The 24,569-nt window shown below is 49.4% G+C and overlaps 1 protein-coding gene and 1 non-coding gene across 7 annotated transcripts in view; both read left to right on the plus strand.

Moving 5' to 3' along the window:
• The first annotated feature begins 655 nt into the window (after positions 1 to 655).
• Positions 656 to 24,569, plus strand: part of PLEKHA7 (pleckstrin homology domain containing A7) — a 228,671-nt gene continuing 204,757 nt past the window's right edge. For all 6 annotated transcript variants that reach the window (XR_011570851.1, XM_070803588.1, XM_070803589.1 and 3 more), the window contains exons 1-3: positions 656 to 810; positions 927 to 1,003; positions 1,096 to 1,153. Coding sequence is in view for 5 of the 6 variants with exons in the window: in XM_070803588.1 (XP_070659689.1) it covers positions 725 to 810; positions 927 to 1,003; positions 1,096 to 1,153 (221 nt within the window). In the remaining variant the exon portion in view is untranslated. The remainder of the gene's footprint in view (positions 811 to 926; positions 1,004 to 1,095; positions 1,154 to 24,569) is intronic.
• On the plus strand, positions 10,490 to 10,596 carry LOC139176194 (U6 spliceosomal RNA). The gene has a single exon (XR_011560649.1). It is a non-coding gene; the product is annotated as a U6 spliceosomal RNA (small nuclear RNA).

The raw sequence follows: 24,569 nt of genomic DNA on the forward strand, positions 1-24,569 counted from the left end.
AGAAGCATGGCTTTCAGCACCTATCACTAATCTCCGCATCTTCAGGGTTCTGTATTTGGTGTGTCTGGGGAAGACCCATGCCCTCCAGCTTCATCTGCCTGCTGCAAACTTGGGAAAATGAAATCATGCCTGACCTGGGATTAACAGAGCACGTATAGGTAGCCAGGGTCCATTTAAACACTTCACACCACTGCTATTTGATCTACCGTCCTAACCCATGTGGTATTTACTGCGAACTTTTTACAATGGAAGAAACCGGGGCTCGGAATATGGAAGTAACCTGTTGAGATTTAGATGGTTTAGACAAGAAGTACAGTTCCTGGAGAGTTGTGTCGCGGGGGTCCGGTAGGCTTCACAGGGGCATTTGAGGAGTTTGCCTGTTTCAAGAGTTTGCCCGCCTCGCCCCGAAGGCGGCTCCCGCCCTGCTGCGGCCTCAGGGGCCAAGGGGCATGCGGCGGGCTGGGGGCGGGGAAGGCGCGGGGACAAAGGCCGCGGCTACCGCGCCTCGGAGGGCGGGTGCGGCGGCGAAGTCCCGCCGCGGTGCCGGGACCCGGCGAGCCCGGGCACTGGCCGCGCGCCCGCGCCGCTAAGAACCAGCGCCTCAATGGATCGCCCGGGGGCGCAGCCCGGGCCCGCGCAAGCCGAGCCCGCCCGGCCGCCGCCCGCGCCGCCCCCGCCCCCGCCCCCTCCTCCTCTCCCCGCGGCGGCTCCGCGCGCGGCGAACATGGCGGCGGCGACGGTCGGGCGGGACACTTTACCTGAGCACTGGTCCTACGGCGTGTGCCGGGACGGCCGAGTCTTCTTCATCAAGTGCGGCGCGGGAAAGCCAGGACGCGGGCCGGGGCGCGGGCGGGCGGGGGTGCGGGCCGGGCGGGCGCCCCCGGAGCGGCGGCGGCGCTAACAGGTGCACCTCTCTCTCCCCTCAGTGATCAGCTCCGCTACACGACCTGGCTGCACCCGCGCACCGGGGAGCCCGTCAACTCCGGCCACATGATCCGCTCAGGTGGGCGCCGGAAGGGAGGAGTGGGGCGCCTGGAGGGGGGGCGTGCGCGTGGGTGGCCCAAGTTTGATCGGACTTTTCTCGCTTTCCCGCAGACCTGCCCCGTGGCTGGGAGGAGGGCTTCACGGAGGAGGGCGCCAGCTACTTCATCGAGTGAGTGTTGGGGGCGCCGGGCCCGTACCTGTGCCTTGAGGGTCAGATCGGGTTTCCGACGCGCCCCCGATCCCTCCCCCCGCGCGGGTCCCGGCGGGTTGGCGCGCACTGAGCCGTACTCGTGTGAGGTTTTTTTGTGCCTGATTTCTGTGGCGGGCTCTAGGGGGAAGGTGGGAAGGAGGCCGTATCTACACAGGGGGATTCTGGAGTAGGGCCCGATGTGGGCGCCGGGGGCTTCAAACTGCGCCCTGGACACCGCGACTGGGCGGGATTCGGGCGCTGTTGCGATGGCATGGACACACCCCCTCACTGGGGTCTCCGGCTGCAAGGAACCTGGCGCGCGCCGGGGTTGGGGAGAGCAGAAGTAGGAGTTCTGATCCGGGTCCAGCAGCTGGGGTTCGGGAGGGAGGAAGAGAGACGGACGGTGTCTCGTCTGGGGGAATTTTATCTTCTGGGGCGCGATCTCTCGGATGGTTGGTGGAGAGTCGGAACCGCACTCCGCACAGCTCCAAAGCAGGGGCCTGCGGGGGAGAGAGAGGGTGGGGAGGGGAACAGTCGGCCAATTACGTTCCTCGAAGACTCCTGCCTTTGGTAGTCAGTCAGCTTTCCGTAAAAGCTCGGGAGCCCCAGTCGACAGGTCCCCTAGACCTAGGTGTGCAGGAATGAAATCGAGGCCCAGGGAGTTCAGGCGCCCTTCCGACGCTAACACTAGTATAGTCTTTACTTTCTCACTCTGGGTGTGGACCTGTGTTGCAGCGTTTTTTTGCAGCCTCCTGCCTGCTCGCGGGAGTTCAGAAACTGCTTTTGATCCTTTGCCCCAGTGCCTGGCACAGAGTAAGGTACTCGGTAAATGTTTGCTCACGGAATGAATAAACTAGCCAAAGGATGGACGCGGGTGTATGTTAAGGGTGAGTGAGAACTCCTTTCTTCACCAACTGAAACATTGCTAGTCAGTAGTGGAGCAACATATTTGAAACTCGAATGGTCTAAAATACCCCAGAGCCTCCCTCCCCGTTTTTGGGCTCTGGCAGGTGGTTGAAATTCTGTTGGATGAGATTTATAGTAACGACCAATAGCTGTTTTGCCATTCTACCTCATATTTGTGTTTGAGAGAGAAGTTGGGGAGCTGGCTGGTGTCAACTTGAAAAATAGTCACAACCTAAAAGTTGAGAGTTATGGTTTATTCGGTGGAAATTTTTAGGTCTCAAGCCTGGGAGGCAGCATGTCAAGTAACTCTCAGAGAAGTGCTCAGGAGGTGAGGGGAGGAGCCAGTTTTGCAACAAAGGGCAGGTTGTCTGAACATCAAAAGATTATTGTTAATTAAAGAAAACCATATATCCCAAGTTAAGGAATTTAGTGTCTTCTGTGTATGGGAAGATATGAGAGTCTGGATTCAATGAAATCATTTTTTTCCTATGTACCTCAGCTAGGATCCTGGTTTTCACATCCTGAGCTTCCTTTCTTCAACGGCTTATGGTAGGGAGTGGTTGTAGTCTGAGGGCTGCTGCTGCTAAGTCACTTCAGTCGTGTCCAACTCTGTGTGACCCCATAGACTGCAGCCCACCAGGCTCCCCCATCCCTGGGATTCTCCAGGCAAGAACACTGGAGTGGGTTGCCATTTCCTTCTCCAATGCATGAAAATGAAAAGTGAAAGTGAAGTCGCTCAGTCGTGTCCAACTCGACCCCATGGGCTGCAGCCTACCAGGCTCCTCCATCCATGGGATTTTCCAGGCAAGAGTACTGGAGTGGGGTGCCATTGCCTTCTCCCTGAGGGCTGCTAGATGGCAGGTATTCTCCTTCCTGAGTTTCCTTAGGGCTGATGACTGTCACATCCTTGTTTCCTGATATGGCAGGAAATATTCTATTTCTTACTGGGGCCTCAGACTTCTTGGTCAGTGGGCTTCTCTGGCTCATAATTGCATTTATTGATATTATGAGATTTCTCCTGTGTACCACACATTGTTCTAGGCATTGCGACTACGGAAGTGAATGAGGCAGACACTGGTCAGGTAGGTACTCAGGGAGTTTGCAATGAGTAGGGGACGGAAGGAAGCAGAAAAACAAGTAAAAAGACAAACAAGAGTAATGTCAGATAGTGGTAACTAGCATGCAGAAAATTAAAGTAAGATGATGTGGTAAGTAACTGGGCGATTTGGTTGGATTGGAGGTTAGTGTTGGAGTTCTGAATAGGTGACATTTAAGGTATAATCTGAATGACAAGAAAGAGCCATCTTTGTGTTGATGAGCTGGTAAAGCATTTCTAGAAGAGAGAAACTGCCGGTGAAAGGGCTTTAAGGCACAAAAGAGCTTCAAATTCAAGGAGCAGAAAGGCCAGTGTGGCTGGAGTGTGGTGCAATAAGGGAGAAAGTGGCAGAAGAGGCTGCAGGATCTTAGTTCCCCAACCAGGGATTGGACCTGGGTCCAGGCAACCGCTGGATGGCCAGGGAGTTACCTGATTTACATTTTCAGAATGGTCGCTCTGCCTGCTCTAGTGTGGGCTGTAGGTGGACAAGTACAGGGACAGCGGTGGGAGGCTATTGCTGTAGTCCAGGCAGGAGTTAATGAAGGCCTGACTGAGGGTGGTAGGTAGTGCTGGAGATGGAGAGAAGTAGTCTTAGTGATTGGGTTGCAGTCTGTGAGAAAAAGACAAGGGTCAGGGATGACTCCCAAGGGCTTGAGCACCTGAGTGGATGGGGCTCACGTCACTGAGATAGGAAGGCTGGGAGCAGGTTTGAGGGGTGGGGGAGAGCATGAGATCTTGTTTTGCCATGTTACATTTTGATGTGACTGTATCAGTTAGTCAGATGTGTGAATCTGGGCCCTGGAGAGAGAGAGGACTAGAGATATACATTTGGGCATCATAAGGTTATTCAAGGCCTAGATTCGATGGAATCACTTAGAAAAAGAGTTTAGAGAAAAGATCACCTAAGCCTTGGGAGAGAGTAGCATTTAGGAATTGGCAAAAGAGAAGGACTGAAAAGGTAGGAGAAAGCCCAGGAGAATGAGGGGTCCCACAAGCCTAAAGGACAAATCCTGAGTGAAATAAGTAGAAAAGAATACTTGGGGTGAGGAAATAGTAAGTATAGGCAAATCTTCCAGGTGGTTTTGTTGCAAAGTGGAGTTGAGGAACTGAGAACTAGAGAGGATGTGCATTTGGGGGGTGCATGGTTGTAGAGGGAGATTATACAGCGTGTTTTGTTTGGATGGGAATGATCCAGTAGAGATGGAGAAGTAGATGATGCAAGAAAGAGATGGGACAGTTACTGGAGCAGTGTTTCAGCGATAGTGGGAGGGAAGGCATCCAGGACTTCAGTCTCATTGGTCTCAGACAGGAACCAGGCCTTTTAGCCATTTGCAGAAAGGAAGAGGGTGAGTGCCAGAGCTGATATAAGGAGGTTCATAGGGTCGGTGAGAGGAGAGGTAGGTATTCCTTTCTGATAGGTTCTGTCTTTTCCATGAGGTATTAGGCAAAGTCTTGGGCTGGGGGACTTGAAGAGTGTAGGACTCTATAGTCACAGCCTCCCAACCTTCCTGTCTTTTGCTGACTCTTCTCCAGTAACTGGTATCAAGTCCCTGGTGATCATCTTACAGCAAACCCTGACTCCCTACCTGGCACTCTAACTCCTAGGGCCTTGACGAGTCCTCCCAGGCCCAGGGGAAAGCAATATGTGAAAGTGTCCCTGCGCTCAAAGGTGATCTATGTGGGGAAGCTGAGACCCTATGGCAGTCGATTATATTTCCTACCTCCCCTGACAATTTCTTGAGAGACTTAAGGGTTTGCGAGTTACTGTTCTCCTTTTCCCCGAATAAAAATATTCTTTCAGTCTGCTTTCTTAGATTTGCTATGAGCATTTCTGAGTGTTGTATTTTTTATAGATCCTCTTCCAATAGGGCTCAGTTAGAGGGACGAAGCCCATGTGCAGCTGCTTGTATTTTCCCTACTGGATCCTCAGACTAGAGAGTCATGTGAATTTTTTAGGATGCATCAGTAGATTTGGCAGATGTTTGAATACTTTCCAGAGAAAAGTTTCTTGAAGCAGAAAACCTGGAGCTAAGGCAGGTGGATTTTAGTTTGATTTCTGCACTTTTGATTAGTTTTGGGGTTAACTTGGGACAGAAACAAGGACTCTGTTCCTGGTTCTCCTGGTTCTAGACTCCATGATGCTGGTATTCCCTAGGAAGACTTCCTATAATCCAGCGCTTCTTTACTTTCTCTTAGCCAGAGACCAAGTTATGATAGTAATTGGGATAGTAGTGTCATTAATAGCAATAGCAATGGTAGTAATAGCAATTATGTAATGCTGCTGCTGCTAAGTCACTTCAGTCATGTCCGACTCTGTTCGACCCCAGAGACGGCAGCCCACCAGCCTCCTCCGTCCCTGGGATTCTCCAGGCAAGAACACTGGAATGGTTTGCTGTTTCCTCCTCCAATGCATGCATGCATGCTAAGTTGCTTCAGTTGTGGCCGACTCTGTGTGACCCTATGGACAGCAGCCCACCAGGCTCCTCTGTCCACAGTATTCTCTAGGCAAGAATACTGGAGTGGGATGCCATTTCCTTCTCCAGCAATTATGTAATAGCTTCATCTTTTTGAGTCCTTGAAAAATGCCAGAAACTGTTTTTGTAACTATTATCTGATTTAATTCTCACAACAACTTGATGAAGTAGGAACTGTTACTAGTTCCATTTTACCAACGAGGAATCTTGTATAATCCTGGGTATTCAGGCGGAAAAGGGCAGTTCATGTTCTTCAGTACCTTTTCTTTTTTGAAATGTTATTTATTTATTTTTGGCGGTGCTGGGTCTTCGTTGGTGCTGCAGAGTGGTCTTTTCTCTAGTTTCGGGGACCAGGGCTATTCTTGGTTGCGATGTGTGGGCTTTTCATTGTGGCAGCTTCTTTTGTTGCAGAGCACGGGCTCTAGGGCATGTGGGCTTCAGTAGCTGCGGCTTGCAGACTCTAGAGCACGGGCTCAGTTGTGGCACATGGTTTCAGTTGCTGCATGGCATGTGGGATCTTCCTGGACCAGGGATTGAACCTGTGTCTCTTGTATTGGCAGGCAGATTCTTTACCACTGAGCCACCAGGGAAGCCCCATCCAGTACCTTTTCTTATTGATCCTTCTAACAGGCCCTAGAAGCAGCAAATCATGGATTATCCTGTTTTACAGATGATGAAATTCAAGTTCATGAAAGTTCAGTTATTTGGCTAAAGTGTTAGAGCTGGGAGTCTTCATGGTCACCATGGTGGTGGTGGTGGTGGCTTCTACCCCACATCACCAGTGAGAACTTGTGTTGATACTTGAAGCAGTCTTATATCATGTATCATCACTCTGAGTCAGGCTGCCCAGGGCTCATGTGGCCACACCCCTTCTTTGTTTTACTGGGGATTGAGGTGCCTTGAATCGGCAGCAGCCCTTGGTATCCTGTGCTGATTGGTGGTGGCGGCACATGTCTCTGATGAGTAAGAAATGGAAGACATTAATTTTTTTTTTCCTGCACTATATGGCTATTGGGAATCTTAGTTCCCCAACCAGAGATGGAACCCACGTGCCCTGCAGTGGCAGTGTGGAGTCCTAACCACTAGTCCACCAGGGAATTCCCCGTTAACTATTACTTAGTGAAAACAGTTTGACAGACACACCCTTTTCAAACATGAAACCCATGAAGGAAAAGTTCTAGAAGAGGCTTTGGGAGCTAGAGTATCACAGTGGGCTGGTCTTCAGGGTTTCATGGAACCCTGTAAGTTGGGTTCTCCCTACAGCAGCCTTTGAATAGCTCTTAAGTTGACAAGCAGGAAGAATGGCACAGAGGAGGGGTCCTGGCTCCTCCGAGACTTTGGTGCCCAGCGCAGCACTGGACAGAGTAGGCATTGGTATTATTGAAGTAGGTCAGGGGTGTAGGGGAAACTGGGCAAGTTGAAGGAACAAAGCCGTCGGAAACCACACCTGTCAGGGCTGATACCTGGACCTCAGGCTTCTTGGATGTTGTCGCTTGCTGTCAAGAACAGCACTCAGTGTGGGAACCTGGCGTCCTTTGGCTTCTTCACCTTATAACCTCATGCCGTGTCTGGGGAGCGAGACGTCTGTTGGTCTTTGGACCAGGCCTCCCACCCTCCCTGGATACCAGGCTTTAGTGTCTGCTGTAACTTGGCTTCAGGGTCCTGGTGGGAAACAGATGATTCCACAAGGTCTCATCTAGCTTGAAGGCCCTCGGTTTTAGCTTTCGAGCCTTCCAGGGCTGTCCTGTGTAGATGCCATTCTCCTTGTGGGTGCCCATTGGATTAAGGCCAGTTTCTCCTCCCAGCCCTTTGGACTGCAGCAGATCCCAGGGCAGGACTGGAAACCTGATTTGCAGTACCCTGTGCAAAATCAGAGTGTTTTAAAAGCCATGCAAAAAAGTGCCATTAAAGGTATTAAAGTATAAAGATCCTTTCTTTGCTTCTGCAGGCTTTCTACTTGCTATCGATATTTAATGTCATTCTAAGTTTAGAAAAATAAAAAATTTAAATTCTTGGCATAAATCTTGTGGTTCCTCTCTGTATTGTGGAATATAAAGTTTTCAGTGCAAACATTAGGTCTTTGACCTCACAGGCTGAATCGCCACCATCATGCCCCACTGCTAGACACCATGGGGCAAGAGTGCTGGTGCTCAGAGCCCCTGGACAGGAGTGAGTAGCAGCAGTGCTGGGCCGAGCTGTGTGCTCCGAGGCGGCTGGGAGCGGGCAGGCAGAAGAACTCATCGCATGGAGGCAGGGAGTGGAGACCAGGCGTGAGCCAAGGCTTCAGGCCTCCTTCAGAAGTATCACTCCTCTAGAATAATGCTGAATATCTAGAATGTGTGTTTTTATTCTACAAACACAGTCTGAAATTAAAGGGAGAGAGGAGGAATTGGGGAGTGAAGGTTGAACCAGGCATGACAGGATGTCCAGGTGGGGACCCCAGTCAGCTCCAGGCACTAGGTATAGAAGCCTGTGAATACAGGATGGCCCAGGAAACTGCCCTCTTGAAGTTTAATTAAGCCATCAGCCAAGGGAGAGTCTTCCAGGGCACCCCTAGGAAGAAGTCTGTCCCGTCTGCCACGTATTCCTCCCCAGACAAATGTTGAACTTCATGGTGGTGAAATTTGTCTTGTAGCACGCCAGCCTGTTCATTCAGGTATTTGTCATCTTTCTCATTGAGGTATTGCTGGGAACAGCAGTCCCAGCAACTTTATTTCAAACCAGAAAGCAACAGTTCCACAAAGAATGACTGGGAAATTAGCAGCTTACATCTGTTTAGAAGGGAAATTCTGAAACCTCTTGTTGAAGGTTAAGAAAAGGTTCTCCCAGCTTGCAAGCCTTGGCGTAATCCCACACTTTATGTTTCATTTCCTGGTTGCTTTATCAAGGGTGAAAACTGGCTCATAGATTGAAATGTTAGGTTCTGTGTGAAACGAACAAGAGCGTTGTTGTGTAGAGAGCTGGGGAAGGATTAAGAGTCGTGATTGGTGCCACGGTCTCAAAACCAACCCAGAAAAGATCTGGCAAAACCTCTTTAAGACAAATGGTGGCAAGTGGCTTCTTAAGGCTCTTATTTTCAGAGAAAGGACAGGTGGGTGATTTGCGGTGCAGTGTGTGTGTGAAGAGGGTGGGTGTAGATCTCATTCTCTTAATATTTATGGGAGTAAATTTTGGGCTTCCTAAATGGAGGACTTTGGGAAAAGGAGCTTATGTAAGAAAGCAGTTCATGATGTGAACTGTTTGGTGATTTAGTGAGGTGCTTACTCTTGTTTTCTGTGTCTTCAGAAAAGAGCATGGTTTTGAATCTTTTTGCTCCATGTAAAAGAACAACATCTCTGCAAACTGTCAAGGTATCTTAAGTAAATATTGGCAGAGGAAAAAACATGGGTAAATATGGTTTTGTTTGTCTGTTGTTTTTAAATGAGTATCAAAACATTTACTTCCAAAACACTGAGAAGTGTTTTGGGTTAATGATTTATTGCTTATGGAGTGCTTCATGAATATTATCAGGTTGGAGGCTCACAATTACGGCATTTTTAAGTGCAGAGATGTGGGCTCATAGAGATTCAAAGTGAGTTCCTAAAGTCAAGTGCTGTATTAACTCAGCCTTTTCAGGCTTCACAGAAGCTGGTGGGCATGTTGTCTCAGCCCAGGGCTTCTCAGACCTTCAACCACAGCTCTAATGTCAGAAACGTGCCTGCTAAGTTGCTTCAGTCATGTTCGACTCTTTGTGACTCTATGGACCAGCTCGTCAGGCTCCTTTGTCCATGGGATTCTCCAGGCAAGAATACTGGAGTGGGTTGCCATTTCTTCTTCCAAGGGATCTTCCTGACCCAGGGATCAAATATCTTTTATGTCTCCTGCATTGGCAAGGAAGTTCTTTACCACTGGTGCCACCTGGGAAGCCCAATGACGGAAGGGTGAAGGCCAACTCACTTGGGAGACTGGATGGTGGATAACATCCTCAAAATGACTCTGTCCAGAAACTCAAATAGACTTTATCCTCCATTTAAGTTATTAAAACAATCCGCTCCCTCGTCTTCCATTAAGATCAGCTCTTTGTCAGGAAGCATCGTGTTTGGTGCCTGGCTTTGTGTTTTCCTCAACATGAGCTTGTTCCTGCTGGCCTCCATAAAGCCATCAGCAGCTTTTGGGACTTCGGGTCCTCTTTTGGCTGGACTGAGTTGTGCCAGGACACCTTCCTCTCTTGAATCCGGTCTCCTCACAGTCACTGGGATGTTGGCCTGGCATCAGGGTCAGTTTTTCTTTTTATTTATTTATTTTTAACTGAAGGATATTTGTTTTACAGTATTGCATTGGTTTATATCAAGCATCAAACTTTTCTTGAAGCAGAGCACAGGTGGGCAACTTTATCATGCAGAAAAATGCGTAGGGGTTGTTAGGTGGTGGTAGCTTGTGTAAGGAGTCAGTGACTTAGTGCATGGGCTCTGGAATCTGAGTTATCAGATTCCAGGTCCTCCATGTAACAGCTCCCTAACCCTGGCAGGTTACTACTCCCCGTAAGCCTCACTTCCTTGCCAGTAAAATGGGGATAAATGTGAGAAGTATGTGAATTAATTGATTAAAGGGGTTTAGCAAAACTGCCTGACTCGTAGTAAGTGCCAATAGATGTGAGCTTCTCTTCCAGGTATCCACTCAGCTATCAGGTGAGGTAGAGACATATGTGATTTCTGAGTCCTGATCATATTCAGCTGCTGCTGCCAGAGTCCGTTGCCCTTGAACTGCGATTGCCTGGCTTGGAAACCAAAGATAGGACTCAGCTCAGGAATTGGTTTAGACTAATAAAAACTGTATAACCATCATGGTTACTAAAAGGATGTGCTTGCTTCAGCAGCACATATACCAAAATTAAAATGATACAGAGAAGGTTAGCATGGCCCCTGCACAAGGATGACATGCAAATTCGTGAAGTGTTCCATTCATGAAGCAATTTCTCTTAAAAATTACTTGCTTACAATAAAATACAACTTGAAAGTAAAGAAAAAAAGTGTCCTTAAAATATTTGCTTTAACGTGTTTGACAAAAAAAACTCAAAAATATACACCTGTGTATTCAGGAGAGTAGAATACACTATTGAGAGCAGATGGGGCAAAATGTTAACAGCGGGTAAGTCAGGGTGAGGGGTATATGGACATTCTTTGTACTAGACTTGCAACTTTTCCGTAGGTTTGAAATTTTTCCGAATAAAAAGGTAATTAAAAAAAAACACTACATAACCTTGTCCAACAACAGCTATGCTGTCCCAAGGCCACGGATACCTCATCCAGGCTGTAGGGACCCGGGGACCAAGAGCCCTGGGTAATGAGGTGTGAAGACGGCTCCTGGTTTGTCTCCCTCCTGGGCATTTAGAGGGCTGCACAGATGTCCGATCCTTAATCTGGGCGGCTGCCTGGTTATCAGCTCTGCCTGCTGAAGGACAGACATTGACTGGTGCTGCCTGGGCCACAGATGTCAACAGTAATCATCTCCATGGTGCTTGATTGTTGAAAAACACATCCTTTTTAGAAGCAGGTATTTTTATTATTTTATTGTCCTCATTTTACAGATCAGACAAGCATCTGAGGCACACAGTGGGAAAAGGGTTAAAAGATCTTTTCAAAGCCAGAGCGTTGGTGGGGGAGCTGGGACTTGAACCAGGGTCCTTTCGGCTACAAATGTGTGTACTGTTTCTACCAAGGTTCGAGGTGTCTTCTGGCTCCCATCACCTCTCCCTCTGTCCCGAATTCTCTCTTTTCAGTCTATTCCCCCGAAGTTGTCCCCTGTACCTTCGCTTCCCTGAGGACCCTGAGGCAGAAGTCTTCTTGGGCCTCCCTCGGAAAGTCCCCTGCAGGATACAAGAGTGATGGGCCGGGCAGATGGTTCCCAGGCAGGGCAGTGGGTTGGGTCCCTGGTCCTCTGGGGGAGTAGGTCCCCTGACCTCCCTGCAGATGTCAGCTGATCGCAGCTTAGGGGCTGATGAGCCTCTTAAGCCTGCTTAGAGCCCGGCTGTCTCTTTCAGCTTCTGCCAGAAGAGCATTTCCAACGTCACATCCAGGGTTCTCAGGGTTTTTCAGGGGGTTTTCCTGCCAAGGCAGAGCCCTCAGCCTTGTGAGGTCTGACAGCTGGAAGTTAGATACAGGCTCTTCCAGGGGCTGCTGGCTACCTCCTGTGCTTCCCTGGAACACTGCAGTGCAGGATGGGGGGTGGGGAGAAGGTGGGGAGGTGGGCAGCGTGCTAGGGGTATGCAGCTGGCAGAAATCCCATTTCAGCCCTATGCCTGCACGGCTGGATGCACAGCTCCTGTGTTCTCACCCCTTGGATGAAATAAAAGATGAGACTGTCTCCTTCCCCAGAGGCGTGGAAGCAGAGCAATGTTGTACGTTAATGTAGTAACCTCTGCAATAAGCCTGTCCTCTCCAAACCGAGTTCAGAGTGTGTCCACAGAGAGCACCTTCTTGGGGGAGTATTTAACCAGATGCTGGTTGGCTTTTGACCCAGGATTCATCTAGACTCTGATGAGCATCTGCTGTACGCCAGTCTCCACACTGGGTGATGTGGAGAGAGGTGGAGGTCCCTGTCTCCACCCTCCAGCCTATTCCAAGAGAGGAGAGGGACACTGGGTAGTTTCAGTATGGGTGACGAGGCTGGCGGCCTGAGAAGGGAGCCCTCAGGAGCATCAGAGGGTAAGTGGGAAGGCCAGACCGCTGTGAAGCAGACCAGAGGGCAGCCTGAGGTTGGAGAGTCCCATGGAGGGAAGGCGAAGGGACTGGGGCTGAGGGTATGTGTGTGCCTGCCTGCACCCCTAGGAGGCTGGCACTGAGTTTAGTAGGAACTGGGCCTGGATACCACCTTTCACCAGTAGCTGGGCTTTAGGAGAGTGACATAATTGTGACATAATTGGGGGTTTTGCCTTGGGATTCCCCCAACTTCTGTATCTGAGGGGTGGTGCTGTGGGGGAGTTACAGAACGCAAATTCTGGGGTCCGAGTGCCTGGATTGTAATCTTGGCGCTACTGCCTGCTTGAGCAGGTCACTTAGGCTCTCTGTGTCTTCAGATGCCTTTTCATCTGTAAAATGGGGAAGATGCCTGTCCTGCTGACTTACACAGTGTCTGGCAGATCGTGCATGCTGTGTAACTAGCATTCCTGCTACTCCTGTAAAGGGAGCCTCCTCCTATGGTATAAATGCAGCACGATCAGCAGATAGACCTTGTCCCCTTGGGGAAGATCTCCTGAGATCAGGCTAACAGGAGGGAGAATTGTGCTTTCTTATCTGTCAAAGAAAGGGCACTAAATGGCTGTTGCTAAATATCAAAGAAATGATTCCTCGAAGCTCTGTGTGGCTGTGTCCAACCTGAGAGAAGATGAACAGGTTTCTTGTTTGACACATTTTCTAAATGGACAGTGTTGACTTCCTCCCCATCCACCACCACCACCACGGAGAGGGCTCCCAGGTGTTGGCATTAGTGTTTGCACTGCCTGGTTGGGCATCTAAACTCTTTGTTTTAGAAGCAGTAACCCTGGTATCTGTTAGAGCCCTCGATGAGGGAGTGGGGAGGGTCAACGCGAAGTAGAAGCTGAGGCATAACTTCTAGGGAGTGGACTGGGAATCCGCGTCATTATAAACTCTGTGGGTGCTTATAGACCCTGGAAATGAAAACATCTCAGAGCTTCAGCTTCCCCATCTGTGCAGGGATGGGAGCGCTCCATTCCTTTCGAGTGTTACTTGCGAATGAAACGTGATGGCCTAGCTGAGCCTCCTAGTGTTCTGTTTGGCACATAATGGGTCTGTAGGCCTTGTGAGCCTTTTCATTTAGAGAGGACATCCATCAGGATTCATTCGATGGAGCTGTGAGAAAGGCCTTGAGCGAGTCAGTGGATACAGCTCTCTGTAATGTCCAGCCTGTGACCCTGCTTAGATCCTGGAGGGCCAGGCTTCCTGGGGCCTCTGGTTTCCTCTGTGGAGTTTGGAAGTTTCTTCTCCTTCCCACTGCTCAGATGCTGCTGCTGGTGGCTGTTGGCAGCATTGGCGGGGTGGCTGGTCTTTTGGGGTGACCATTGAGTGGGGACTGTGTCTACCTGGTGGGCAGGCTAGCCATTCTACATCTCAGAACCCTGCGATCACTCAGAGATCCTCCTGAGGGAGGAGGAGAGGGGCAGGGTGGTGGATGGATGGTTGTGAGTGATTGACATTGCCAGCCAGAGCAGGCAAGCAGGCTGCAATTAAGTTGAGAAATGGGGATGCTTCCTCTGTGTGGGAGAAGAAACGTGTCCTGGCAGACAGTTGTTTTGATGAGTCCTAGAGGAGTCTGGCATTACAGTCTTTCCTGAGCTGGTCCTGGGGGAGATGAGGCGGGGGCAGGACTGTGACTCAGCACCGTGAATGGCTCACCAGCTCCCCAGGGACCGTGTCAGGCACTGAGTCAGTGTGCAACCGAATTAGAGTGGCTTTGTAGACTTGACGTTTGGCTTGACCCTCTCGACACTGGCAAGCACACAAGGAGAGAGGGTTGACTGGAATTAGGGGTAAATTGGGGTTGTAAACTGAAGGGGTGAGGAGGGATGCAAAGTCAGGGGCCCAGGGAGGGCAAATGATTCCCTCCCCTGCCCATGAAAGCGTTTGGAAAGGTTTCTTTTCTCAACACATTCTAACCTGGGGAGTTTTAAAAAATAGACACATGAATGCTGTGAAGCTAAATATCTATAATCACTGTACCCATTAATCCTTTTCTAAACAGAATTGGCGGTACCTGAAATTACATCCGCTTGCTGAGGCTTTGAATAATTACATTTTTTTTTTTAGCGCTGGTGTGTAGGTGGGAGCTGGGGAGAGCTCAGTTGGCCTCTGTTTCGACTCTCTCCCAGCCCTCTTCACCTGAAAACCCATGCGTGTGTCGGTGGGTTTGGCAATGTATGATTTCTAAAACTCGGGCTGGGGGGATAGTAATTCTTTGGGGGAGGGCTTCCTAGTCTCTGAACAGGTAGATATTTAAATTAAAACCCAAAGCACACTCTTTTTATTTAAAAAACCCCATGTATTTTGAAGTGAGAAGCACAGCGATTTCAGATGCAATAGTTGTGTTGTGCAGTGTTCTTGCTGGGCTTTTTGAAGCTGCTCCTTGGGGCAGGGAGGACCTGGTTGATGCAGAATTGCCTCCTTGAGTTCATGGAAAGGTTTGAGAATTTTTTTCTTTCAGGCCTTTGTTGGATTTTGCTTGGTTTGGGGGTACAGTAAGCTGAACGCTGGGGCAGGAGGACTGTCACACTGAGAAGCCAGTTGCTTTTGTTGAGTTCTTATTTACTTTTTGTTTTATAAATGTTTATCTAGTGCACACTGTGTATGCTGGATGGCATCACCAACTCCATGGACGTGAGTTTGAGCAAACTCTGGGAGATGGTGAAAGACAGGGAAGCCTGGCGTGCTGCAGTCCCTGGGGTCGCAAAGAGTTGGACACGACTGAGCAACTGAATGACAATGTGCACTGTTCTAGGGACTTAACAGATGTGAGCTCATAGTCCTCGTACCAACCCTATGAGGCAGGTCCTATTTCTATCCTCATTTTATAGACAAAGCAGGTTTCAGAACGCACAGCGCGGGTGTTAGGTGGCAGAGGTGGGATCAGCCCCAGCTGTCCTTCACTGCGGTCCTCACCACCCCTTTGTACCTGTTTGGCCTGTCTCCACTGTGTTCCATGGTGGGTTGGGTCTGGGAGATGAAACAGATCCTTTAAACCAAAAGCCTTTGCTTCAGACTTGCCTTCTTTTAGGGATGGACACCTCCTTCCCCTAGTCCCATCCAAGGTGGAAAGAAGATTTGAAAGTCAACTCCTCTTCATTGTGAAAAGGTTTGGCCTTTGGAGGAGAGTGAAAACCTCACATCTAGTTCTTTCCCACAGCCTGCGGGTTATTGCTCGGGTCCCTGTCCTGGGACATTCCTGGTGGGAGGAAATGGAGACAGCCTGTGGACTGAAGCAGGGAGAAGGTGACTGGCTTTCCTTTTTCCATAGTTGCCTCCGGGTTTCATGAGAGGGGTGGTGATGGGAGCGCTGGCCACCTAGGGGAGCAAGCAGAAATGTCCTTGACTCTTCTCAGTTGGTAAAGAATCCGCCTGCAATGCAGGAGACCCCGGTTCGATTCTTGGGTCAGGAAGATCCACTGGAGAAGGGAAAGGCTGCCCACTCCAGTATTCTGGCCTGGAGAATTCCACAGACTGTATAGTCCATGGGGTCGCAAAGGACACAGCTGAGTGACCTTCACTTCACTTCAGAAGCAGAGGGGCAGGGGAATCTGAGTGGGTCCCGACCGATCCACAACCCGCCAGTGCTTGTGTGATGGCCTGGTAAGTTGGCTATTTCCTTCAGACTGATACCGCACCCCACCCCCAGCCCTCCGAACCTTTCTGGAGCTGGTTGTGGCCCAGGCCTATTCCTCTCCTGGCCCTGGCTGTATCTGCCTGGGAAGCGAGTGGGGTCAGTGGAGGGACCCCCTCCCTGAGTGTCGAGTGCTTCTATCTGGGCTCAGCTGTCACACACGGTTCAGCTGTTCCCCTCCGGACTTCAGATAGGGCAGCCCTTGGGTTGTGGGTGACCGCACAGGCAGCGCAGCTTTGTGGCCCCGTTATTTTATTTAACCTCTAAATAAAATGGGGCGATGCTGGCACTTGCCTCCTGGGACTTTTGCACTGGTCACTTGAGAACAAAACATGTTATTACTCAGTCCCCAGAACACTGTATATTTTGATAAACTTTAGCAAGTATTTCCAAGGAATTTGTCTTTTTTCTGTAGTGGCTGTGCTGGTCCAAGTGCATTTGAGTGATTCCTTGAGTTGCGTCCTGCCAGGACTCTTGTCTTCTGATCCACACAGAGGGTACCTGTGGATACTGCCCGGCTCAGATTCTCAGTTATGGGCATTTTCTAACAGAGGGCATTGAATGTGCATTTTGCCCAAGCAGTTACAAATGGCCACTCTACTTGCTGATTTTAACCATTTGTTGTTGTTTAGTTGCTAAACTGTGTCTGACTCTTCTGCAACTGCATGAACTGTAGCCTGTCAGGCTCCTCTGTCCATGGGATTTCTCAGGCAAGAATACTGGAGCGGGTTGCTATTTCCTTCTCCAGGGGATCTTCCCGACCCAGGGATTGAACCCACGTCTCTTGCTTGGCAGGCAGATGATTCTTTACCACTGAGCTACCTGGGAAAGCTACACCCTAATTATAACTTTGGCTTATGGATTTAGACAGTTGGATATAGTTGCAGCAGAGATTGTTTCTGACCAGGTTCTGGCTTACTTCCCCTGGGGAAAGGGAAAAATAGCTCCAGTGATAATGAAGAGATGGAGAGGGGAGGCAAGATTCACTTTAGCATTTCTGTGTCTATTTGTGCTGTGTGCCTGGCACCATACTGTTCATATTCTGGGGGATATCAGGGAGCTGGCGAGGTAAGACGTCCACACAGGTTCAGGCTATAGGATGGTCAGGTGGTGTGTGATGAAGTGTCAGGTGAGTGGTGTGGGAACGGCATGGAGAGGAGCATCCAGGGGGAAACAGTTCAGTGGTGGACGTGTCAGGGAAGGCTGAAGGGTCTTATTTGCTGGATTGAGTGAGGACTGGAGGAGAAGCGGGTGCCTCCAGCAAAGGAGCCAGCTTCCACTGTTCAAGGAGATCCCTTCATTTAACAGACCTTTACTGAGCTCTCAGTGGGCCAAGCCCTGGCCTGGAGGCTGGGGATATCAAAATGGGTAAAGCAGAATAGAGAAAACAGCCTTGAGAGGCAGAAAGGCTCAGTGAGTGGGAGCATGGTCCAGCACAAGATTGCCTGGATTTGAACCCCAGCCCTCCCACTTACTAGCCTGTGGATCCTGAGCAAATTATCTAATATGGGGCCTCAGTTCAATGGGGCCTCCTCTGTAAAATGGGGATACTAGTAATTGCGGTGGGGATTAAACAAATTAAGATTACTCAGAATAGTCTTGAATATATGAAGTACTCTGGAGTGTTGGCTATTATCATCACTAGAATATGGGCTCCGTGTGGGCAGGCGAGCCTGTTCTCTGGTGGGGACACAGACATGTCAACAACTGGGGGAGACTCTGCAAGTGGCTGGATGAGGGAAGCATGTGGACTGGAGAGGCACAGAGAGGGGTGGCCAGGGAAGGCTTGCTGGGGGAATGGGGGAGCCTGAGCTGGACCTTGAAGAACAAGCAGGGAATTTCTAGGTGATGACAGAGTTTGGATGTTCAGGGAAGAGAAAGCAGAGTGGGCAGAGCTAGCTAAGAGTGTGACATGTTCAAGGATATAAAGAAAGGAAGGAGGCTGCAGAGAGGACTGCTTTGAGGAGTTGGGGCTTCATCCTGAGGGTGGCGTGGATCTGGGCTTAAGAAGGGGTGGAAGGCCTCCCCCCAACCCCCATGGTTGTGGGGGAGGAAGGTGGGATATCCTGGGTGTGCTGGTCATTATCCTAGACTCCAGCTCAGGAGTCCAAAGAGGTGAGGCTGGAGGAAGTGAGACATCCCAGCCATCACCTGGCAGGTGAGGGCTTGGCCTCCAGAGGAGGAGAGGTTGGGAAACCCACACCACTGCCTGGCAGCACTCCTGCCTTAAAATAGAAGGAGATGGAGATAAAGAGTGAGAGGTGGTGTGAGTGTCCAGGGGGTGACCTAGTTAAAACCTGAGCTCCTGGAAGTGCGAGAACCACTCTCACCTTCATTCACATGCCAGGGCCGTCCAAGGGGCAGCTGCCAAGGATGGCCTTACTTTCCTTATCTTGTCCCTCCTCAGCCCTGGGCCTTGTGCAGAAGTCCTGTCGCTGGGGGCCTCCGTGTGCTGCTGGTTGAGGGTATGAGAACTGAGAATAAGAGAAATATGGGGGTGAAAAATGGGTGAATGGATTCAGGTTAATGGAACCTATGCATTTAGTAACTCCAAGCGAAGAAGACTTGGAGGAAAAACCCTTTACATTTAGGCTTTTGTTGCCCACAGTCAATTCAGTTCAGTTCAGTCACTCAGTCACGTCCGACTCTTTGCGACCCCATGAATCGCAGCACGCCAGGCCTCCCTGTCCATCACCAACTCTCGGAGTTCACTCAGACTCATGTCCATCGAGTCGGTGATGCCATCCAGCCATCTCATCCTCTGTCGTCCTCTTCTCCTCCTGCCCCCAATTCCTCCCAGCATCAGGGTCTTTTCCAATGAGTCAACTCTTCGCATGAGGTGGCCAAAGTATTGGAGTTTCAGCTTTAGCATCAATCCTTCCAATGAACACCCAGGACTGATCTCCTTTAGTATGGACTGGTTGGATCTCCTTGCAGTCCAAGGGACTCTCAAGAGTCTTCTCCAACACCACAGTTCAAAAGCATTAATTGTTGCCCACAGTGTATCATAATTCCTCATAGACTCAATTATCTGACAGACAGTAACACCCTTAGACTCCCTGGTTCCTCTTCCCCTCAGCTTCCTAAATCTCCCCCTGAGATAGAAAAGAGGAAAAACGGAGAAGACTTTTACTTTTCTTTGCCTCTTTCTTCGTTGGTCCATCCTGATTTCTCTGATACCTTCAGGACTTATTTCTGTGCCTAGTAATTTATGTGCTGAAGGTCCTTGCATAGGACTTTTAAACTTTAACAGAGACTGTGGGTGTGATGGAAATTGTGTGGAGATGCTGTTTGCGGGAATGTGAGCTGAAACCATCTCTCCGTGGCCCCGGGTGGTGTTTTTTGGGTCTGCCATCCTGAGTCAGGAAGGCGCCTCAGGACCACCACTTGGTCAGCACCTACAGTGTGCTCACCGGCCCCTCACCCGAATGGCCCTGGGAGGCCGGCGTCATCCACAGGGAGAACCTCCAGAGCTGAGAGAGCACGGGCCTCCACAGGTGACCCAGCGGGCTGACTGTTTCTGGTGAACTGGAGCCTGAGGCCACATTTAAAATTGCTGGGAATGCTGAGCCCGTAGGAGTGGCTCACAGCTGGTTGACAGCCATTGAGTTGCTTTTCTGTGATCTACACTTTTTATGGATTATTTGCTTTGATCCTCATGGTAGCCCTAAAAGGTGTCATTTTCCTCCATTTTATAGATGAGAACACACAGTATCAGGGAGGCTCTAAGTCCAAAGTTATACAGCTGGAATGGCTTGTATGTTATGATTCTAAGCCAGCTTTTGCAGAGCATGGTACCTATAATTCACTGAAACCTCACAAGAACGACTCCCCACCCTCCCCTGGCTGGGTGGTGTATTATGATTCTCATTTACACATGTGGAACTAAGATCTAGAGGTAAATGATTTACCCAGAGTCACATAGTGGAGGTGGGGTGGGGTTGGAGGTGGTGGTAGGAGCTGGTCTTGGACCCAGACCCCAAGTGCCTCACTGGGCTTCCTTGACTTTTCCTTCCACCTTGAAAAGCCAGGAGCAGTTTGCATTTGAGTCACCCAGCCCTTCAGAGGCTAGGGGTGGAATGCGGTGGAGTCTGAAGGGAGGTGGGAGTAGTGGTGAGTCCTGCCGGGAGAGGCCCCTCCTGGCCAGGTGACACCGTCCCCAGCTCCCTTGGGACTCACACAGAGTCACGTGGCTTCCTGCCTGAAGCCCTGCACTGATGCATTTTCCATACTTGTTGCCCGGGCTGGGGCTCAGTAGACCAAATTCAGTTTGTCTTTTGGTCTTTCCAGTACAAGCAGCTGGTAAAGCCCAGGACTGCTTGGCAATAGACACATTTCCAGGGAACTTTTAAAAATGGAATGGCTCTACTTTGAAATATGTCAAGAATCAGACCACTCCCATGGCCTCTTACCATCCTGGTTCTCACCACTGTCATTTGTTGCCTGGATGGTCGCATTGCCCTTCAGCTGGTCCCTGTGTCTCTCTCCCCTTCCCCTGCTATAGTGTGCTGTGCTTAGTCACTCAGTTGTATCTGACTCTTGCGACCCCATAGTCTGTAGCCTGCCAGGCTCCTCTGTCTATGGAATTCTCCAGACAAGAACACTGGTGGGTTGCCATTTCCTAGCCAGAGATTGTTCTTCAGTGGAAGTTGGATCAGCTCAAACCACCTAAGGGCCCCCATCTCACACAGGGACTCCAAAGCCCTCACAGTAGGAGGCCCTGTGCCGCCTGCTCCCTCACCCCCACGTCACCTCATTTCCTTCCATTCTCCCTGATGCTCTGCTCCAGCCTTGCTGTTCCTTAAACATGAGAGCACAGCCAGCCACAGGGCCTTCACACTCACTGCTCCCTCCTTCTGGAATGTTTTCCTTCATATATCCCCATGGCCTGCTGCTCCCGTATTGTCTTCAGGTCTTGTCAGGTGTCACCCTTCATGGTGGCCTTTCTAGAGTCCTCTCCTCCAGCACAATCTATTTCCTTAACCCTACTTTAATTTTTTTTTTTAAAGAATTCTTAACATCATACGGATATATTACAATTTTAATTTGTTTGTCTCCCACTAGAATTTAATGTCCCTGATGACACAGAGTAGTGCCTACTTTGTTCAAGGTTGTACCTCTAGTGCCTAGAATAGTGGTTGGATCAAGTAGGTGTTCAGAAAAATTGTTTTAGCTTGTTTGAGGTATGACTGGGGGCTTCCCAGGTGGTGCTAGTGGTAAAGAACCTGCCTGCTAATGCAGGAGACTTAAGAGACACATGTTCGATCCCTGTGTTAGGAAGATTCCTTGGAAAAGGAAATGGCAACCCACTCTAGTATTCTGGCCTGGAAAATCCCATGGACAGAGGACCCTGGTGGGCTACAGTCCTTGGGGGTCTCAAAGAGTTGGACACAACTGAAGCAACTTAGCATGTATGCACAAGATATGATTGACAAATAACAATTATATATATTAATGCCAAAGAATGCTCAGACTACTTCACAATTGCACTCCTCTCACACGCTAGTAAAGTAATGCTCAAAATTCTTCAAGCCAGGCTTCAGCAATACGTGAACCGTGAACTTCCAGATGTTCAAGCTGGTTTTAGAAAAGGCAGAGGAACCAGAGATCAACTTGCCAACATCCGCTGGATCATGGAAAAAGCAAGAGAGTTCCAGAAAAACATCTATTTCTGCTCTATTGATTATGCCAAAGCCTTTGACTGTGTGGATCACAATAAACTGTGGAAATTCTGAAAGAGATGGGAATACCAGACCACCTGACCTGCCTCTTAAGAAACCTGTATGCAGGCCAGGAAGCAACAGTTAGAACTGAGCGTGGAACAACAGACTGGTTCCAAACAGGAAAAGGAGTACGTCAGGGCTGTATATTGTCACCCTGTTTATTTAACTTCTATGCAGAGCACATCATGAGAAACGTTGGGCTGGAAGAAGCACAAGCTGGAATCAAGATTGCCAGGAGAAATATCAATATCCTTAGATATGCACTGGAGAAGGCAATGGCACCCCACTCCAGTACTCTTGCCTGGAAAATCCCATGGACAGAGGAGCCTGGTAGGCTACGGTTCATGGGGTCGCAAAGAGTCGGACACGACTGAGCGACTTCACTTTCACTTTTCATTTTCTTGCATTGGAGAAGGAAATGGCAACCCACTCCAGTGTTCTTGCCTGGAGAATCCCAGGGACGGGGGAGCCTAGTGAGCTGCTGTCTATGGGGTCGCACAGAGTCGGACACGACTGAAGTGACAGCAGCAGCAGATATGCAGATGACACCAGCCTTATGGCAGAAAGTGAAGAGGAACTAAAAAGCCTCTTGATCAAAGTGAAAGAGGAGAGTGAAAAAGTTGGCTTAAAGCTCAACATTCAGAAAACGAAGATCATGGCATCTGGTCCCATCACTTCATGGGAAATAGATGGGTAACAGTGGCAACAGTGTCAGACTTTATTTTTCTGGGCTCCAAAATCACTGCAGATGGTGACTGCAGCCATGAAATTAAAAGATGCTTACTCCTTGGAAGGAAAGTTATGACCAACCTAGATAGCATATTGAAAAGCAGAGACATTACTTTGCAACAAAGGTCCGTCTAGTCCGTCTAGCTATGGTTTTTCCAGTAGTCATATATGGATGTGAGAGTTGGACTGTGAAGAAAGCTGAGCACCGAAGAATTGATGCTTTTGAACTGTGGTGTTGGAGAGGACTCTTGCGAGTCCCTTGGACTGCAAGGAGATCCAACCAATCCATTCTAAAAGATAGTCCTGGGTGTTCATTGGAAGGACTGATGCTAAAGCGGAAACTCCAGCACTTTGGCCACCTCATGTGAAGAATTAATTCATTGGAAAAGACTCTGATGCTGGGAGGGATTGGGGGCAGGAGGAGAAGGGGACGACAGAGGATGAGATGGCTGGATGGCATCACCGACTTGATGGACGTGAGTTTGAGTGAACTCCAGGAGTTGGTGATGGATAGGGAGGCCTGGCATGCTGCAATTCATGGGGTCGCAAAGAGTCGGACATGACTGAGCGACTGAACTGACTGACTGAAGAATTACTACTTGATGTTTTGATATGTATACACATTGTGAAACGGTCACCACAGTCAAGCTAGTTAACAGACGCATTGCTTCACATGGTTCCTTTTTCTGTGTGTGGTGAAAGAAAATAATTGGTGAATGAATTTATTCAATAGTTGAGTGAACTCTATGATAGTCTCTCTTTGGTACTCTACCTGAGAAGCCCATCAGCTACTAAGTGATGTCTCCCTGCTTCGCCCCAAGAAGCACAGGCCTCGGGTGCTCTGCCTCTGGTGTCCCCAGCGTCTCCTTTCTAGTGTGGGGATGGCATGGTGTCCCTCTATTTCTATGTTGGCTTCCAGTCACCCCTTGTGGAGAATTACCTGAAAATGGACATTTTCTATCATGCCTGTCCACATTGACCACAGGGAATTAAAATGGGTGGGCTTACCAGCTAACCACCAGTGGTATTTGAATACCCATTGAGTTCTCAAAGCCCTACAAATACTTGAAGTGGCTGGAGGAGATGATGTCCATCTCTTGAGGTTCTCTCTGCAGAATTGGAGCTGAGCCATGTCTGGGACAACAGTGTGATTCAGGGCTCAGGATATAATAGACTGGAAGGAAAGAAGCCAAGGTTCAGTGAACAAACACCTGTTGTGTCTTGCACATGGCCGAAATGCTTATTTCACTCTTAACCATACTCTAACCTTGAGGTTGATTACTGTGCCCCTGTGATGCGATGGGGAAATTAAGGCTCAGAGGTGATGTAATCAAGGCTCTCACTGACCCTAGAGCCTTGGAAATAACTAGACAAGGCTCTAAAAGGGAACTCACAGCAGGCTGTAGAGAACTGTTAGTATATGGGTTGCAGGGGCCGCATGGCATCAAGCAGTGACACAGATGGGGAGATAGGAGTGCTCTCTCAAGTGTGGCTTGGATGGTTTTGAGATAGCCTGTTGAATATGAACAGATTTTCCCCACCCCTCCCCATTACGGATTACCTGAGAATAGGAAGAAGATAGTTTTAATAAAGCCCTGGTGATCTGGGGCTGGAGAAACCCTGGCACCAACCTTCCCCCACATAGTACCTATGCATCTCAGGGACCATCCCCCAAAATGCTCATGTAAGTACATTCAGCTCAGCCTGGCTCCAGGACCTCACCAGTCTTGGAGATTTCGTGACTGGGGAAGGCAGAACTTTATTACATCATGGGTAGGGGAGGAACCCGAGGAGAGAATGGGGCTGTGAAATGGGCTTCCCTGTTCTAGGGGGGCCGGGTAGTGCTGGCATGATTCAGAACCTCAAAGCCCTTATGAAATGAATCCTTCTTACTCCCTAGTCCCTGGTGATGGGATTGGGGCCTCTCTTCTTGACATCAGTTTAATTATTTTCTTCTAATTCATTTATCAGCATTCATTAGCTCCTACTCTTTACCAGGTGGCACCATGCCAGATTCTGTGGCTACAAAGATAAGGATGCTGTCAAGGAATTTACCATCCAGCACAGGGAGAAAGACAGATCAAAGATGATATTTAGCG

Source organism: Bos indicus, chromosome 15 (genome assembly GCF_029378745.1).
Source record: "Bos indicus isolate NIAB-ARS_2022 breed Sahiwal x Tharparkar chromosome 15, NIAB-ARS_B.indTharparkar_mat_pri_1.0, whole genome shotgun sequence".
NCBI classification, from domain to species: Eukaryota; Metazoa; Chordata; class Mammalia; order Artiodactyla; family Bovidae; genus Bos; species Bos indicus.